Raw genomic sequence first — 19,262 nt, forward strand, 5'->3', positions numbered from 1 at the left:
TTAAAAAATGTCGTTCCCGGGAAACAGTGTTCTCCAGCTCATCACACGCACTATCAGGTGCAAGAGGGTTGCTTTTCACCAACACAGATTTCAAATAATTACACAGACTCAGCCAGCCTCATAAACTGTACAAAACGTTATGTCCCTCCTGTGATAAGCCTTAATATGCAAGCCTGACGATGTGCTGGCTTCTTTTTATGCTACTCTCATACCGTGCTAGGTTTGAGACTTGTGCTGCAAAGTCAAAGCAAGTAAAATATTTACTCACATAATGAACCCGCTTTTCTTCCAGAAAAGTTCACATCAAGTTGGGAGGGAGGGTTCATTACTTGAGAAAATAAAGTTTCGATAAGATTTTTTTGTAAGACAAAATTTCATATGCATCCATCCATCCCTCATCAACAAGAGTGCTGTCAAAAAGCTACATCTCCGTGTCATCCGCATCGGAGTCACTGGTGCTTAACATCGTTCGCTTCAAAAGGTCTTCACTGTACCACAGCATGATCCGACGATTTTGTGATCGTCAGTGCTAGTTGTCTGCGGTGAGATAAAAGGAACATGCTGGATACCGGCCTTGAAGGCCAGGCACACATTATCTACGCGAGGTCAAAAAATTCTCAACAAAAGTTGGGGGGTGGGTTCATTACAAGAGTAAATACTGTACTTGGAAACAAAATTGTCTGCACCATACATATGGGGTGTTGGTTACAGTAATGTTTGTTTTCCGTTATGTGCAGTCTAGGACAAACGGTACATATGTAGCAGCTGCCATAACCCCACAGTGAGGGTGCCACAAATGAAGAGTTCCATAACAGATTTATTTAGGAGCACTTTCAATGGCAAGATGTCTGCACAACACCCGCAACATTGAATGCCGGAACCGGCTTCAAACAAAACAAACCACATGGTGGCTTAGCCCAAAAACGGGGTCACGTTAAAATCATATAAATAAACCTCCCTTTGTTACAACTGTACGCAAATAAACAATCCAGCAAAGACGCGAGCAAGCGGAAATGTGATCTGTACAATCTTCTGGGTCAACGCAGCCAGTAAGACGTCACAAGGGGGGGGGGGGGTTCACTATAAAGTATGAACTCTTGGGTCCAAGTCTGACAGCACCTGAGCTTGAGCGAGTGCATGTCACACATCACTTGTCTAAGGGTTCTTTATACAGGGAAGAAAAGCACGAAGCCGTTGCTTGTGACTTGGGACAAGTGGTCCCGGCAACATAAGAATGACTTGCAGCTGCATCGACGTCCTTTGTGCATCCTCATATGAAGATCTGCTCTCCCGCCAGACTGTCTGCAAACGGTTGGACGAGTGACGACGTTGCGAAGTAGAAGATGAGGCCGAAGGTGATGGAGATGGGCAAGGCGGGAAGTGCCTTCTTGAATATAGCCAGCAGGAGCAAGGTTAGGCACAGACCCTGAAACAGTAACGCACAGAACGGAGGTTGTGACATGTTGCGCGAGACATAAACGTGTCGTTAACCTACCTGAACTTCACATTCAAGCAGCACAAAAAACAGGCTAGAGGCAGGAACACATGCAAACCACAAGCGTTATGAACTGAAATTTTTATTCACAGAATGATATGTATGGGCATCTGATAGAAAACAAAAATACAGATCAAACCAAAAATTCCTGTGATACGGACGAAAAGTTGTCTTCACTGTAACCAATAAGCTGGGTGGAGTGTTCAGCGCTGTGTGCCCACGAAGCTGGAGTGTGCGGGTGACAATGGAGGGAGTAGCTACACGGTAGTCGAAGAGAAAAAACTTGCAGATGTGGAATCGCACACGAAATTCCTCGTTCATGCGGCAACACGTCTGTTGCCGCATAAAGAGACTGACCAGACTGGCCAGCCTGTTAATGAGCGGCTTAGAGAGCGTAGCTGGTCTTTGAAAGTTAAAGCACCATGTAACCTTGCTTGTGCATTGCCGGCAGTTCCACAAAAAATGTTTCCTGCATTTAAATAAAACGTTAATTCAGACTTCGAGTGCAGAAAAACGTTGGAATTATACCTGAACGCGGAATTATCGAATGGCCCTAGAAAACGGGCAAAAACTGTTCGCATGAAATTATAATTTATTTGCCGATACACTGGGCAATGGGCATCTCCTTTTAAGAGTGAAAACTAAAAGACACAGGCAATTTTTCACAGTTCCGTCGAACGCTTTAATTCGTGCCCACTGTCTGAAGTGTAGGAAGCAGAAATATCCGGTAATGATAGGGGTCACCGCAGCTTCACTACGCGATGCGGTAGGCCAGAGCTTCTGTGCATGTGACATTGCACTAGAGGAGGCTTCACCACACAAACAATGCGACGAGCGTGCAGTTTCGCTGGAAGAATGGAAATACTACACGTATGAATGCGAGGAAAGCACACACTGGTGCCGCAGAGGCCAGGTGCCTTAAAAACACAAAAGGAAAACGATCAGCAACAGGTGGCCAGCCGATTGACAACACACTGCCATTGCGCACTTCAGAGGAGCGTGCGAAACAGTGCATTCCCGAGGACGAATATTTGGACGATCGCTTTCCGAACAGATCATACCTCGAAACGGTGCCACATTGGGAGCCCGTCTGAATTAACCGATGCCAACCCCGGGGCGTCTGAATAAACAAGTTTCCGATGCCATAGGCTTATATGGCCATTAGGCTCTGGCGGCCATCCAAATGATCCAAAGTTCCAAATTAACAGGGATCTAAATAACGAGGTTTTACTGTTAGATAAGGCCGAGGTCAGCTTCACCCGCAGCGATCAGATAGAAATGTCCAGAAATGGTCAAGGCGTACATGATCAAAAAAAGACGCGGACACATGCATCGCAGAACCTTCTGATAGCTTCCAAGAGAATGAGCTGTTTTTCTTCCCGGTAATTTTTCATTAGGCTTCAGGTGATAGGAATGCGAGGAGGCTCTGTAAAAGCATTTTGCAGCCTGTGAAAGGAAATGAAAAGTCCTCTGTGCATGCAAGAGTTTTGATTTTCTGTGTACTTTTGGCTTCTCTGTTCTGTGAACAAAAATTTAAAGTGACAGGCAGTGATCGTGGTGTGTATATGTTTCTCTTATGTGATTTTTAGGCCGCATAAACACCAATCACCACCACCTCACTCCGTACTTTTTTTTCATAACTGCAACATCCTTCAAATCAGTACAGCAGTTCCCAATAAGAACATTTCTGCACTTCCTTATGCCGCTCTCGTCATGAACCAAGTCAATTAGCGTCTAACTGAAAGCACATTCAATGTTGCAACACAGACATTTCAACTTCGATCAAGCCTGCTCCTGAAGCACAACCACGATTTTTGATCTGGTCGAGGTCTGCAGTACTCGGGAAACATTCGAATGCAAACTAAATATGAAACGCCTAGAAAGATATTTTTAAAAAGTTATAAAACTTGAAAAACTGCTACTGCATTCAACACAGCTTGATTTCCAAAACTGTGCTAACACTCCCAAAATGCCGTGCCTGCCTTCGCAGCAATGAACAAGAATGCAAAAAATGCAGCACTCACATGCATCGGCCAGTAGTACAACAAGACTCCGCTATAGTAAACTCGGACATAGTTAAGTGAAACTGTGGTCCCATTTTGCCTCCCACAGACTGTAAATTTTTTTTTTTTTTCAGTTATAGTAAAGAGCTTCTGCGGAATGATTACACGGCAGGCGTGAGGCCGACATTCGGAGGTGAACGCATACCAAAGATGATTAAACGGCGCTATCTGATATAACTTCACCACTAAGCTTGGAAGCTGTAAGCCAAAGCTAACTTCTTATGGTCCTTGGGGCTGTGAGGCAAAAGTAAAGCTGGTTATGAACGCAGAAAGAAGGAAGCACGGGACGCTAAGAAAGTAAAGACAGTAAAAATGCAGTGAAGAGTAGGGAAGGGAACAAAAGGGCGAAAATTCACAGCATGGCAGAACGAAACACAGGTGGCAACAAATGGCAGCGCTGCGTGAGCGGTAGCGCCACACCTCGACTGTGTCGCGCGCTTAAATATTGCCTGCTAAACGACGCTGAGGCTGCGAACAAAATATGACATCGTGTTCACGCAAAACTTTTGTTTTCACATGAAATCAAACCCGCATTATATTTGTAGCCGCACTTATTTGTGCAAATGTGGTAGTACTTTCTCAAAACTTAAACACAACTGAAAACGTGAAAACATGAAATATGATAACTAAAATAAATAATTATCACATACACGAATAATAAAAGAAGGATGGAAGGTATGTGCGAATGTTTCTTTTATAAACCAACATTGTGCTTAGTAAGTAGCCAATTAATTACCAAAAAGCATCTTCAGAGCCATGCCATCACGAACTGATATAGTAAAGACCTGGATATAGCAAAGATTTTTGCTGGTATGAGTCACATTACAATAGACGGGTTCTACTGTATAGTGTTTTGCATGCATTTGTGATGGAACCTGCTGAAGCTCCATCACAGCCACAAGATTTTTTTGCCACGAGAGTTTCATAGCGACAGCTCTTAACGGCATGTTTCCCAGTTATGCAGCATCGTTGGCACAACATAAAAGGACACAGCAAAGCGGAGTGGCATTGCTTGCTACAATACCGACTAGTGCACAGCAGTGGGAACTTGCCCATGCACCATTCACACCTGCATACACAGAGGGCACCATGTGATGACACAGCAAACAATGCGTTCAGCACTGCAAATAGAGTTATATAGCACAGCCATACGGCTACGTACGGCCAATACGGCAGCACACCGTTGCCATGCTTGCACAATCGCTTTTGCCATACAGTCATAGTTACTGCAGTTAGTGCGTTCACTGCAAGCCAGTCCTAATATTTTCTAATAGGTGTCGCTGAACCTCGTGTTACACATGTGTAGTAACCAATGGCCAGCTTTTTCTTTTGGGGGGAGGGTTACACTTTTACTTGATCACAAATGTGCTTGCCACTATGTGCTACCTGCAGTGTTACCTGGCATTAGCATGCCAACTCATCAATCGTGGTAAGGCGGGAACATGCAGAAACGCTGCATGTCAAGCGCACTCGGAACTTTATTTGAAATTGGACTCAATCAGGGTCAGAAGTGTCCATGTGATGGCAGCATTAGTGTCTGGACGGAGAAGCTTAGGTTGGGCCCAAAGTTTAAAAGCCAGAATTGAAGGTGTGCATAAAAAGGCACCGCACTTACGATCAGAATGGCCACAAAGCAGGCAACGGTGGTGTTCCAGTCGCCATAGGACGATGCCTTTCCCACTAAGACGCTGTAAAAGATGAAGTCGCCCAGGCCGAGCTTGACTCCTCCTGCCAAACAAGAACATAATGGAGATGCAAACAGTCAGCCGGAAAAACAAAAGAAGTTTATATTCACGCGAGATGCTAGCGCGGCTTTGTGCAAAGAAAAAAAATACTGAATGGCACTGGACCTTTGCGTAAAAATTTGAGGAGACACTTAACATCTGCCTTATGCCCCTGGCACACGGCAAATTTAATGCCATTCCAATCGAATGTCATTCAATCTCCTTCTGTGCTACACGGTAAAAAATAATGTCATTCAAAAATGATGGCAGTGACGATCAGTGAAAAAAATAAAACAATTAAAAGACATCAGGGCACATAAAAGATGTTTGAAATTGTTATGTAGTGTTTCAGAAGCGGGTGAGAACATTTTTGTACTATAATATGAGCTTCAAATATTATTTTCGGAAATTTTTCCAGCACTTTAGCCATAAAAAGCCAAGCCAAGTACAAAGTCAACCACAAATCCAATAAAGAACAGAGAAAATGGCTGACGCGGCGGCACACGGACGCACGCAGAGGTGAAGTGCTCAAAAGGTAAAGAGCTTAGTTACGTCTTTAAGTACTTGCGAGCTAAGCGAACATGAAACGCCAATGAGCAAGAAGCACGCAACTCAAAATGATCAACGGTCACGGGAAAGGCCCTGCTTTACGGTCAGCCGCTGCCGTTGGCTGCTGCTGGGACCGAGAGCAACAGCTATCCACGACAGCTTCCAGTGTCAAGAGGTTCGCACCAAAATTAATATTTATTTAGCAGAACTAAATAAATACAATTTCTAACTTTGGCAGTGCGCATGCTATTTTTTCGCGTCGCTTGTTTCAGCTGCGTACCTGGTGTCCAGAGTACACATTCAATTCGGATAGAATGTGAATGAGTTCCCCACACTCATTCGATAGCGAATGTCATTCCAACCTAATGACATTAAATGTTCCCACGTAGCAGCCGATTAATGGCATCAGGTGCTAATGTCATTCGATGGGAATGACATTAAATTTGCCGTGTGGCAGGGGTATTAGGCGATAACTTTAGTGGGTTAATGCCCACATATGAAAATTGGTCATTCTCAACATTACATTCAGAGATCCGTGGGGGTCCTCATACCACTCCTGGCACAGTGGTGGAGCAGTTAAGCCATGGCCCTGCAATGGCAGGTGTTCCCAGTAATGGGCCTTTATTTATTTGCACTGCATTTCATGGTCGACTTGGTGGACACGCGCAAGACGTACACCCAGCACCACCCCAGGCATCGAAAAAGGCACACATCTCCATGTGCCTCATCATCACTCCTCATCTCATGCAGACACTGTCCGCACCATTGATCAGAGAATTGCACGTAATGGAGAAAAGAGCAGCTCATACTCGCCCCGGCACGTGCGGGAGCCACGCGGGTAAACCGGTGTGCTGCTTCTGGCACATGCATAGGACGGCAGTGCAGGTGCTGATAGGCCGATATCTGGCATGTACAGCTGTAGGCACCGTACTCGCGCCTGCTCGTGTCCCGCACTGCATGCACATGCATATCAGCTCCATCATACGCATGTGCATGCGCAGGATGTGCTCTCGGAGTTGGGGCCTCAGTGATCGTCACCATCGGGTGTACCGTCTTTCATGATTCCTCAGTTGGAAATATCTTTCTATAGAAACTCTTCTTCCGTTCTGCTGAATGCGTTCCGTACCCTGCGGTTCTTCAAAGTGCGACCGACGAGCTCCTTAGGAATGCTGGCCCAAGCGTCTGCGATCTAACTGCATAGAGTGGATCGTCCCTATCTCATCCAGTCCATGTAACAGCGCTTGATGCGGTGCCGATGTTTTCGGCAGCTACGATTCCTTTCCTTTCAAAAGCAGGTGAATACTGCTTTCGCGGCCCTCACACCGTGTGACGTGTGACCGTTCTGCTTCCGATAGCATAGACGTCACAAGGTCAGCATGATGAAAAGGCGTCAAAACCAAAACCATTACCGGCCAGACCGTGTCGTGAGGCAGAATTTTAAGCGGCGGCCTAACAGTCAACCGAAGCCACCGCTAGGTAACGCTTCTCACTGGAACCGTGACAGTGATAGCTTCGAGTAATAATAAGACCGGAACTCCGAATTTGGGCTGAAAATTGTTCAGATCTGCATATAATACGGAGTGTAAATTTGACAAACTAAAGCCTTGGAAAAAAACTTCGTACAGTAGCCGACGGGTAATTCGGACTCCAATAATTCGGACTTGAACGATATTTCGCACTTCGATGGGGCACCGTCAGTCACCCCATAGAAGCGCATACATATTCACGGCTAATTTCAGACGCCTGCGGGCCAAAATCGGCGCCTTTGAGTTTCGCCTCCACTGAAACGCGGCCGCCATGGCCTGGTTCGAACCAGGGTACTCCGGATCAGTAGCCGAGCTCCCTAACCACTGAGCCGCCGCGGCAGGTCTCATATGTTTGTCATTCCCCGTTTCGTCACTTGGATTTCTCCGATCGCGTCGACAGAGTGGCACTCCGTCTTCACGAAGTTACATCCGTTCACCATTTTGTGATTGCGGCCGGCGGTTCCACCGCTTTGAACGAAAAGTGCCGTGTCTTTGCGTGTGACGAGCGGTGTAGTGCACACTCGGGTTGTGGACAACATGGCCCCGCCGGTGTCGCCGGGTCCATCAAATAAGCGTGGGAAGTATTCAACCAAACACCATGACCTTGCTGTCTAGAGCGTACAGTGAAAGCACCACTTTGGCGAAAATACAGGCGCAAATCATCACCAGCCAGAGAAATTTGCGGCAAGGTAAACTCGGTGAATTTTTTAAGCCGATTTCATCTCAATAAAGTGATTTTTTTTTACTACAGGAATTTTTCGGACTGTTCGATTATTCTGACCATTTTTCGGGTGCTTTCAAGTCCGAAAAATTGGTCAGCGACTGTTTTATAAGTAAGTTTTTACGGCATTAGTTTCACACTTCATAGATACGTCGGCACCGCATGTAGGTCGGCTCCCCCAATTTCCGATGGCCATTTCTGCAGAAAGTCAACACAACTTTGAGTGTGGGAAAGCTTCAATGCACTCTTAGTTTTTTTTTCATGTAATAGCCTTGTGTGTTCGAAAAATATATGATTTTGAAAATGCCTATTGTTCCGTTCAATCTTTTTTGTGTGCCAGAAGTATTTGAAATATTCGCTTCGAAATTGTTAAAAAAAATTACTATTCGCTTCGTATTTGCTTCAAACCAAAGGAACCACTATTCACACATGCTTAGAATTAATGCAAAGACTCTCAATACATAAAAGCATGCCAGTGCCTTTAGGCAGTGCCTTTACGCAGAGCCTTTATGCTTCCTCCGGCCAGCACTCACTCTCTTCTTCGTCCTGGCGGGGAAGGTCGCTGGCATGGTCGGTGGCCCCAGCGAGTGTGCCGCTGTTGACAACCACACTTCCTCGCTGCGAACGCCGTCGCAACCGCTCCCCGTGCGCCCGCGGCTGCTCCACCTCCACGGGCGGATCTACGTCTCCGCCTTCCATCCGCTGGCCGGGGCTGTTGGTCGATGCTGCGGGGTACAAATGAGGATGCAATATATGCAAGACTGTGTGGTGATAGTGCTTGCTTGGTCTAAAGCGAATAGCAATTTTATTCAAATAATTCTGAACCCAATATTTTGTTCAAATACCGAAAATTATTTTGCAGAAATGGCGACGTTTATAAAAAGAAAGGAATAAGGTATCAACGACAGCAATAAAAATTAATTTCAAGATGACTTTAAGCAGCAAGTAAGCCATTGTGCTGTCATCTTCCTGTGTGCCTGTCATCGTTGAGCTTTCGAATCCAAGTGCAAATACCCATCAACATACCCAACTACCTATATACGTGTGTAATGGCCGCATTCATGTAAATGCTGCACCACTAACTTTGTATAGAATGTCAGAAAAAATTATATATTTATAAATCACCCGTGTATTAAGCCGCACAAACGATATCATGAAGTCTATCATTGCCACCTACTGTGAAGTGCAAGTTTCAAAATTTTTTTCTAATTACTGCCAGCAGGTGGCATGCAAAAAAATTAATGCAGCGCAATCCTTGATATTGGTAGCAGCCAAGAATAGCCAGTAGCACCGCGTGTTCACACTTCTCATTTTATTTTGTTCGCCAGTTACCAGAACATAACAATCCTCTCTATTTCTGCCCCCGTGTGTTTGCAAGTTCGCCGCTATTATCGCTTCAGGATGGGAAATACCTGACCTATACTGCTCACTTTAAACTGAAAGTTTAGGGGCTGCGCAAAATAAGATGGAAAGAGCACTGCTGGACAAAAGTTTGGGCTTGACGAAAATGTGCAGCACCAGAAAACAGCTACCACAAAACACCGACCAGTCGCCTGAAGAGGGTATTCCTTATGGATGCGTGCAGCTGGATCCTAAAACGTGGGCCACTGTTTCCTTCAAGATTGTTGAGAAAAGTACATGTGCCATCGGTCGTGCCTCCCCCCCCCCCCCCCCCCCCTTTTTTTCTTCAAAATTGAAATTGCTGACTCTTTCGTCTTTAAGGTTATGGGTATCTCCAACAAGCTCATCAAGAATAGGGACACGTTCGAGGTCCCGACGAGTTCGGAGGAGTAGGATGAGGGTTAACGTACTTGCAAGCTAGTGAAAGTGACAAACATTTTGTTTTTGTTTTTCTATCTCTTCTGTCAGTAGTTTAGTTTAATAAAGGAAACTAACACCGAAGATATCGCTGTTCAGGTGCCACTATATAAAATAATAAGGTTTTTGGGCCTCACTATTCTTACTACATCCGGTTTACTGCCATGGAAAGAACAGAAACCCAATGGAGAGCAGGGTTTCACCCTATATCCAGTTACCCGAACGGGAATCCCCACTTAATGCAGAAAGATGAATGATTTGGTGATTGACGCTACAGGAGCATTACGGACAAAGACACGGAAGAACTTGTCTTCATCCTAAACACTAGTACAATGTTTCAAATGGTGACTACAGAACTGCGAGCAAGCGTGAAAATGAAATGCAACTAGAAACTGCCAGCTGTCCATTTCCCATTTATTGTGCCCATAAAGTTTAAATTTATTCTGCTGTCATCAGTCCATCCCTGTTCACTAGTTAAGCAAGGCAGCATCTCACCTGATGAGGCATCACTCTGTGCCCCTGGCTGGTTCTGGTTGGTGTAGAAGGGGTCCCGATCAGCCATCGACACCACACACCATGCCATGGCAGCTGCGGCAGCATGCAGAGGGGTGCCATAAATGGGTGCGTGTCAAACACTTATAATGAAGTATGCATTTTAAAAAAAAAGAAATATACTAGTTCAATACTGGGCACAAAGCCAATTTAAAATACAAGGAACAAGAAAGCTGCTAAGCAACTACTGCTGCAAAGAGGTGAAACCAGTTCTATTACTGCACTGGGCCCATACCACTGCTCCCAAAACTAAATGTGCGGAAAACAAAAAATAAAATTAGGACTCTGGTCAGTTAAAAGCAGCTGGAAATATGCACGATAAGGCACACAAACTGTGTGGGTGTCGCACTAAAATTTCTTACCGTGCTGGTAAAGTTTTGGAATACAGTGGCTAAGTAATATTGCAGTGTTATTTTCTTGTGTAAGCGGGATTACCTTTTCATAATGAAGATATAAGCATTAAGCTAGGCCTAATCAAGTCCAGCCTTCTAGTGCAAAAATTTTTAAAATTAGAAAAATTGCGAGACACTGTTTGGAAGTATTGAAGGTAACGGTCCATTATTCTGATACGTAGCAAAATCTTTCTTTTAATGTGTTTCCAGCGAACACATCGAGCAGGCAAGACTGCCATAAAAAATCAGTGGGGAACGCTTTTGACGAAAGCAAAAACATGAATAGAAAAAAAAAAACACAAGGCTGCCGTCAGGTGATCAGCGGATATATGGATTGTTATAGTGTACAAATACTCTCTGCAGTCCTTTATGCAATATGCGCACCGTTAAATGTCAGTAAAATTCTGCCTCTTTTGAATTCAACAATACTGACATTCAAGGCTTTTTTTTTTTTTTATCCCTGGCAACTCACAGGAGTAAATGAGAGCTGGGAAAATGGGCTCGTTGCGCTCCTGTGCTGTTTCGACGAGGATCCGCAGGGGTCCCTTGGGGCAAAGGACGGCAATCAAGTCTGGAAAAGACAGAAAGCGGCGCATCTTGGAGCAGTACAGTGGGCTCTCGTTAATTTGAGCTTTGGGTTCATCTAAACACAACCTTTGGTCCCACTAACGTCAAGGTACATTTTTGTTAGTTTGAATTATTGAGAGTTCGCTAAATACTGCAACGAGGATGAACACAGAAAGTGCTTCGAGTGAATACAGACATGAGATAATAGCCGAGTTGCTGCGAGTTGTGATTGACTACCCTCGGCGACAACTATTTCTGGCAACGATCAGAAAACTGCAGGGGTAGAGCGCTTGTAAATCTCCCACTCCACCTAGTTCAGACTGCAGGGCGGCCGCTTGGCACGTTGCTCCCTGCGCAGTTGCTTCGCTACATCGCTGGTGTAGCTTGCGCCACCCATGGAAGCTTCTTGTGACTGGACGGGCCAATTCGTTGTAATCAGACTGTTTTTACTGCGACTCTCTTAATGCCGAAAATGTGCAGTTATGCTAGAAATGTGCCTTAAATAACAAATACTACCAAAATTCTTTATTTTAAATGTCCCTAAGTGCCGAATATTACCAAAATACTATATTTTAAAAGGAAACTATTGACTGCAACTGGCAACAATATTTTGCAGCACAGGAAAAAAGGGTGCAATCTGGCTCTACCGCTGTGGCTGCATTGCCTAGAAAAGTTGTTTAGAAGCACAGATTCCGAGATTCAACGGTACATTTTTAGGCCAGAGAAACAGCGCAAAGCCTAACGGGATGAAAACACGAACAGCAGTCTGTCCTGTAGTGTCCCTTTCTCCATGCCATTAAGCTGTGCTTGCTTTTTCTGCTCCAAAAAGCTACCGCACACTTCCCCACTAACAACACACAAGAAAACTGGCTTTACTGCCACTTTATTAGAGAAAGTTGCAAATTTGGTGCGTGAGACTGCCGCAACAAATGGGTACAGAGGAGCAAGGAAGCCAAGCGCAGACCCACCCCAGACGGAGATGACCCCGAGGACGACCCAGGCGGTCCAGTCGGGCAAGTACTTGATGAAGACGAGCGCCATGAGCGCCGAGACCAGGATGAGGTAGGCCTGCTGCAGCAGCAGGGGCCCCTTCCAGTGGATGGAGATCATGCCCACCACGCCGAAGTTCCACATGGCAAACGCCACCGTCAGGTAGTCCATGGGCACGTTGTACGCCCGCAGCACTTCCCTGCAGTGGGCACAGGTACACACCAGCAAGGAAATAAGACCAAAGTTGCACTCTTTGGATTTAAAGCACAAAGCTGGGCTAGTTGACATGTGGGATACCGAGACAAAATGACTAGCGTAAAAAGGCATGAACAATTGAAAGAGAGAGAGGACTTCGGTGGAAAGAGCTTCTGGGCAAGTTTTGAAAGTGAGCAGACACATGCTGGACATCAACCGGTTTTAGAGGCAGAAAGACAAGTCTATAAATCAACAAGACATCAGGCTCACCTCCCAATTTGACAATAAAAAAATGCATGCACACCAGCATCCTAACCACTTTCTTGAAAGAGAGATCTCCACACTTATCTTTCTGAGCGTATTTACCTTTTCCAGCATAAAGGCCCCGAGTATTTAATGGTCAATCTGGCTACCCGATAAGCTGACAATGTGCGTTGCTTATCACTTTGGTGATAATAGTTACAAAACACCTAGCAGGATGTGTTTCATGATTTGGCACCCTGATTAGTCCAAAAGTTTGAGGTCAGCCAACTGTTACACCATTTATGGTGTTCAGATGAACTGCCCCGAGCTGCTCAAAGCGCAAAGAAAAGTTGCTGGGTGCCACCAATCAGTGACAACGCAGTTTAGAGGCAGTGCCTCCATCACTTAATCTGCATATGTAACCACTACTGCAGCGCTTATTCTTTTGCAAACTTTTGCTTTCGCGCCTCGACGGAGGCGGTTGGCAAGTCTGAGCATCGCAATGCTCGCTGCAGTGCTAACCAGGGAGGAAAAAGGGGAGAGAAAGAAAGCAAAACTGGCACGGGGAGTAAGTACGGAACACGAAGCAAGAAGCGCAGCCCGCCACGCATGTAGTTTATGTATCGCATATTTTCAGACTGCCATTTCAGCCATCCACCAACTTACCCAAGAAATATGTAGGCAAACAGGAAGACCAGGAGCAGAGAGGAGAGAATCAGCCAGCCATGAATGACCTGCACAACAAGACAACAGGCACAAAGTTGGACACAGAAAGCTTTCCTTGCTAAACCAGCTTCGCAGGTCAAGCTGGGAAACAACAGCTGCTGAGGTGCAAAGCTGCAAGGTGCCAGCTGGAAGCAAAGAGCTAATTCTCAAAGTCAGTGTGGTAGATATGCGCACAGCCCGCGTGCATTTCAATGATGCAATCACACATTTTCAAGCAAACAAGTTATTTAAGATGAAAAATTAGATTGAAAAATTGAACTAGCAGCTGCACAAAGCACGTTTCGCCCACAAACGGTGTGGTCACCTACACATGCGTACCTGCTGTTCCTCACTGCAGGCACAATACTAACACAAAAGGCTTTTTTTTTTTTTTGCAGTTTGATGATGACAAATTCAGGAACTACAACCCAAGGTCAAACCAGTACTCCCTTAATGCTGAGTGATGGTGACAGAAGGCAAAAAGGCACCTTGTAGCAGCGGAACTTGTAGAGGACGATGAGGAGGATGGTCATGACCACAATGACACCCATGAGGATGAAGGCGTTGGCGAACGACTGCCACACCTTGGTGCCTGTGTCCACCGTCTGATCCGTGAAAGGGGTATAAACGCTGGAAAAAAGAGCCACACAAGAGTAACAGTCCGTTTATGCCAGGTGTAAACGCAAAACGCATGCCACCAAGGACCTGCTAAGATACGAGTACAGGATATAGGAAAAGTTTTACAACACAAAAATATCCATTCTTAGAATTTGTGCTATAGAGTGCAAGAGGAAGGAGAAAGCCATCTTCATGCTGGAAATTACTGGGAAGAAATTTAAAGATCTTTCACACTGTTGACGGTAAAAAAGTGATCACAACAGCTGTAAATTGCCATGCTGAACATCTGTCCTCGGTCGGCATGTGCATGAAAATAGCAATTTGGTTCTATAGACTAAAGTTCTTCGGCGTACATGCACAACACCACTACTTAATTTGGCAACCAGCAATTGCACAGTGTCTATCCTTTGTGTCTTCCTCTGCGAGCCTGCTGTAAAAACGAGGATTTACAACCAACCAACCTACACCCACCCTGCAGTGGGCTACACCTCGCTACAAAAGCGCTTCACCGCTGAGATAATCTTGGCACTGAGCAGAGGCATAAGAAGCGACGCAGCAAGACCCTGGTCGCAGGAGGGCCAGGCACTCACAGGTAGGTGTTGGTTTGCCGGTAAAAGTTGATGGAGCTGATGGTGGCCACCACGACCAGCATGCAGAGCGACACCGGCACAAATAGCTTGATGACGTGCTTGGCGCCATACTTGAGCTCCTCCTCCTCCTCTTCCTCGTTCCCCTCACCCCCCCACGACGGCGCCCTGCCCCTCCCGACCTGAGCCTGAGCCGCACCAGTGTCCCGCGCCTCGAGGCTGGCCGCACCACCCGAGAAGGCCACCTCCACCAAATCATCCGTCTGCTGCATGGCAGAAAGGACAAATGGGCGCTTCAGAGTGAGGCACAACGAAGTAAACCCTAGTATAAAGTGCAACACTGTTCATAGCACATGCCGCGGATGGCAAGCCCAAATAGTTGCAGCCCTCAAACTGCGCAAGAGGCATTAAGTGGCATGCACTGCCCTGCAATCCCGATGACATTTTCTCCATTTGAACTGAAAGCGCCCGCCCACCTGTTTTGTCTCCATTTCCAATTCTGCATCTTTCATGACTGCATTAAACTATTTTACAGTGAACTGCCGTACACTGAGAGTTTTCACTGGAACCACTTCTCCTCACAATGCTTGAGCAGCCTCAGAAGTTAAGCATAAAATACTAACATGAGAAATGCAAAATCTCTGTCCTTATACCGTGTCTCGTGTACTTAACACCCAACATTCACAGTTGCTTTCATAGCGTCCCTGTGCACGAGTTTGAAATGATGCACACAAAAAAAGACGAAACACAAAGCAAAGAGCAGGATGAAACAGGAGCTCTCCTGTTTCGTCCTGTCCTATACCTTTTGTTTGGTCTTGTCTGTGCATGCTGTTTCACAATGAATCATTAAAAAACTAACCCAACGTTCGATGTTACTGAGCACCAGTCTGAGTTAACTTTTTGTACCAGTCATCAATAAAGAGGTGATGACTTCACTATATCTAATTATTACATAGTGAAAACTAATCAGTCCCATGAGCTTGCTGCAAAGGCATACCAAGAGCGTAGATGCAGTGAAGCTCATAACACTAATTTCGAAGCTGCCCAATACATACATGAGCTTTTCCAAGGTTTTTCTAAAGCATTTTTGAAAGGAAATTAATCTCGGTCGTTGAGCAGTGCCGTGCACATCTCTGTGTCAACTGCATGTAATATCTTGGCTGCACTTCCGACTTCCAGAATACTCAACCAACTATCCAAAAGTTGGCAGTATTGAGCCATTACAAGACAGCTTTTTGTTTCACACCAGAAAATGTAACTTCTAACAATTTTGGTTTTCTTTCAGCTTCTCCATCAAGTACTGAAGCAAGAGCTCAGTACTAAAACTACAGAAACCAAAAAAATCTGAGCCTGCCATTGCAAATCCACTGTTAGCTGAAAAGCCAAAGGAAGCATTTACGAAGCATTTACATAATGCATGAGTTATGGGCAGCCAACACGTGAGTTGGTGCTGTTTTATGTATGCAGCTTGAACTAGCAATGCCCCCAGTGCCCTCCTTTGCTCAATCTAGGGGAAAATGCAAAACTACCCAGTATTGTTCATGTTTAAAGAATGTAAACGCAGCAAAGACCTAACCGAAAACGCTTTGCTGCACTTAGATAAAGCTGCCATGAGCTTGTTGCAGAAGCCAGCAAGTGTGTAGATTTCTAAAGCCAACTCAGCCTTAAAACAATGATGTCTTGGTCCAAAACGTGATGCACGGGAATGAATTTGCGGCAGTATGATGCCATCCTCAACCATCCTTGTGCCATGTAGCTCTCAACAGACAACGTGCATTGTGGCCTATGTTGCCATTGTACCATTAATCCATGGTTACCACCACCTGTACAACTAAGTGAGCCGACCATGCATCTGCAAAAGGCACCACTGGCATAGAGCGCCTGCAGTCTAGTTTAGCAGGCACAAGTGCATTAAAAATCTTTGCACCATACTTTCCATGCTGAAACCTTGTTGCAGTGACACGTATCATTTATCGGAGTTTTCGTGCACAACATTTACGCACTATGCATTAGTCCAAAATGAAATGGGCAGTGCACAAGACAATGAGCCACGTCAGTCCACCTGCAACATTTAAGCTAGATACCCTTAGCTACTCTGCGCCTCTGCGGCCGCTATGAATAAAGTTCTCTGCACTAAGCTTGTACTGCCTTTCCATTGCAGTGCCAAATATCAAGCATTCACAGCACCTTAGACTGTTTTCAGACAAATGCACCTTGCAGCTTTCACACAATGTGCCCACCAAATGCATCACACTATACGATACTTGGGCAACTACAGCTAAATGCTGCAATATGTGAAGCTGAAACTGGTGCGATGGACTGCTTCATTAAATCCACAGACAACCCTGATGAGGAATACATATCACAGGAGTTGCATTAACAAATGGTGTTAAGGAGTCTACACAGCAACGCATAAAGTGATCAAGTCGCAAAGCTTGGAAATAAGTGTGGATGACTCACTATTACATCGGGTCCATGTGGTATGTGGTGAAAAAAATTACGTTGGCATTCATTTTGCTGCACAGAAATAGCACTTCAGCAGACATCAGGCGCAGCATTTTTTCGGCTTATATGCTCGCTGCAAGGATACCATTGCGGGTTAGTTGGTTTGACATGACAGAAAGGAACAGTGCAGACACAGAACAATGCAGGTGACCCACATGGGAACTGGCGACAGCACCTGTGTCGTTCACCTTCATCGTCCTGTGTCTGCGCTTTTCCTTTCAGTAAGCACTGACAAGAGGTTACCCTGTCAGCCAGTGGCTCAGGGACACCTTTCCGAATTTGCGCTATGTATTGCACAACATTTGATACACTAAACTTCCAATATGCAGGCGTTCTGACCTATTGCAACAAAGCAGCCCTGAGAAACAAAGCCAATATTACAGGAACATGCAAGGATGGTTACTTCTGCTTTGGGAGGAATGGCCTCTCGCATCCACTGGTAGCGAATAATTAGCAGGAATTAAGTAATAAACTGATACTTATCCCTGGGGCCCTCGGAGGACAGCTGTTTTCTTTTTTATACCCATTGTTTCGTTATATGCTCACCTATAATAACAAGAATGAGCTGCAGTTCAAGAGGTGTTTACACCCGGCCCCCGACAGGAATAGCGTTGACTCGAAGGTGTCGTGGCACAATTCCGCCACTGCGCCGAACTCATGAGCTGTTGATAGCTTTCGCGCCGCGACACGCCCAGCAGCGATCAACTTGCCATGCATTGCTGCAACGCTGGCGCCAGCGTCAAATCCGCGTTTCACGCATGTTTACACACAAAGTTGAGCCGAAGGTGGCACCAAACAGCGCCCATGATGAATGAAAAGCGATTTCAAAGCGCCCGTCACCTTGAAGAGGCCGTGAACAAACGAAAAACGCGGCTTGTATTGACTGGCACCGAATTCCACTCATTTTGCGCAGGCAGTCGCACAACAGGCCGTTGGCCAGAGAAATCGGGCGGCTTGTATTGATCGCATTCGCCCCGCCAAAGCCAACGGATCGCTACACGACGACACAGATACGGGGCAAGCCGCTGCGTGCAACATGTACTACATACACTACAACATACACATTTTTTTTTACCTCGATCAGCCGAGCTTCGTCGGCGGCTTCCATGGCTGCGGGCCGTGATTGCGAGCGCACGATGGAACGAAAGCGAGAAGGAAAGAGGAAACAGCGGATTGTGACGATACCGGTTGGTCTTTATCGGGGAACAATAGGGCGATGCTGCGATGCGAAGCGGGCGAGCGGCGCGCGATTGTCGCAGATGGTTAAGCACGTGAGTGCGACGCGCTTCTGACATCGCCTGCACGGCACACAACAAAATACCTGCGGCAGGCCGTCAACGTCCCGACGCTTCCGGCTCAAGCGCGGTGGATCAAACTTGACGGGCGCGGCGCTCCGCCCCAGGTCGGCGTACGTCGACGTAGGTTCCATCAGGCAGATGTACTCGTTCACCGATTCCGAATCACTGCCGAGCATAAAACAGCCTGTTTTAATAGCGATATCGGGCGGTTCTCCCGTTCGCCATCGAGATAAAGAGAAACTGCTTACTGTCAATCCATGCAGGGAGGGGGACGGAAGCAACGTTAGTCCCCCTTGGACTCCCAAGATGGCGTACGTAAACTTCCGCCTCACGTGACCGCATCCGGTTTGGTGGGAATCTGATTCAAGCCGGCCGTAGCCAAACCGTAGCCAGAAGGCCATGGAGTTTGTTTACATTCTTTTGAATGACACACTATGCGAAATTGTTCGTGGGCTTTGCATTGCACGGAGTTCTGTGCAGTAAATATGCATGCTCTTGCAGCCTCGATATTGTTTCTCGCCCTAGCCGAGCTTCGCTATCTTACCCGCAGACAAATAAATCTACAAAAACGCCTCGAGCATCGTTGAAAACACTGGCGAATGGATGCAAAGATTTAATGTAGAAACAAAAAGCTGAGATAACATAGAGATGGAACCTGTTACAAACAACGCAAACAGGTTATCCACCTTAAATAGCGAAGAAGGTTACCTCGAG

The 19,262-nt window shown here is 46.0% G+C and overlaps 1 protein-coding gene across 3 annotated transcripts; it reads right to left on the minus strand.

Moving 5' to 3' along the window:
- Positions 1-797: 797 nt before the first annotated feature.
- Psn (presenilin) lies at positions 798-18,859 on the minus strand. Of its 3 annotated transcripts, XM_077665827.1 has the most exons (11): positions 18,797-18,859; positions 18,572-18,713; positions 14,749-15,011; positions 14,029-14,170; positions 13,502-13,569; positions 12,376-12,596; positions 11,313-11,411; positions 10,392-10,484; positions 8,612-8,803; positions 5,174-5,286; positions 798-1,426 (listed from the first exon to the last, which is right to left on the minus strand). In XM_077665827.1, exons 2-11 carry the CDS (start codon positions 18,677-18,679, stop codon positions 1,271-1,273), a joined length of 1,455 nt encoding a protein of 484 aa, XP_077521953.1. In that variant the 5' UTR covers positions 18,680-18,713; positions 18,797-18,859; the 3' UTR covers positions 798-1,270. The 3 variants fall into 3 exon arrangements, with proteins under 3 accessions (XP_077521953.1, XP_077521952.1, XP_077521954.1); XM_077665826.1 differs by having other exon boundaries at positions 18,572-18,845; XM_077665828.1 differs by lacking the exon at positions 18,797-18,859 and having other exon boundaries at positions 18,326-18,586.
- Positions 18,860-19,262: the final 403 nt, after the last annotated feature.

This window comes from Amblyomma americanum, chromosome 5, assembly GCF_052857255.1.
Source record: "Amblyomma americanum isolate KBUSLIRL-KWMA chromosome 5, ASM5285725v1, whole genome shotgun sequence".
In the NCBI taxonomy this organism is placed as follows: Eukaryota; Metazoa; Arthropoda; class Arachnida; order Ixodida; family Ixodidae; genus Amblyomma; species Amblyomma americanum.

Bases quoted from the DNA above. Each gene is read 5' to 3' on its own strand.
- Psn (XM_077665826.1), bottom strand. From the start codon at position 18,724: ATGCTCGGCAGTGATTCGGAATCGGTGAACGAGTACATCTGCCTGATG. The intron at 8,804-10,391 runs GTGAGATGCTGC...TGTACCCCGCAG, and splicing joins ACAGAGTGATGCCTCATCAG to CATCGACCAACAGCCCCGGC. The intron at 5,287-8,611 runs GTGAGTGCTGGC...CTTGTTTGGCAG, and splicing joins CCGCCAGGACGAAGAAGAGA to GAGGAGTCAAGCTCGGCCTG.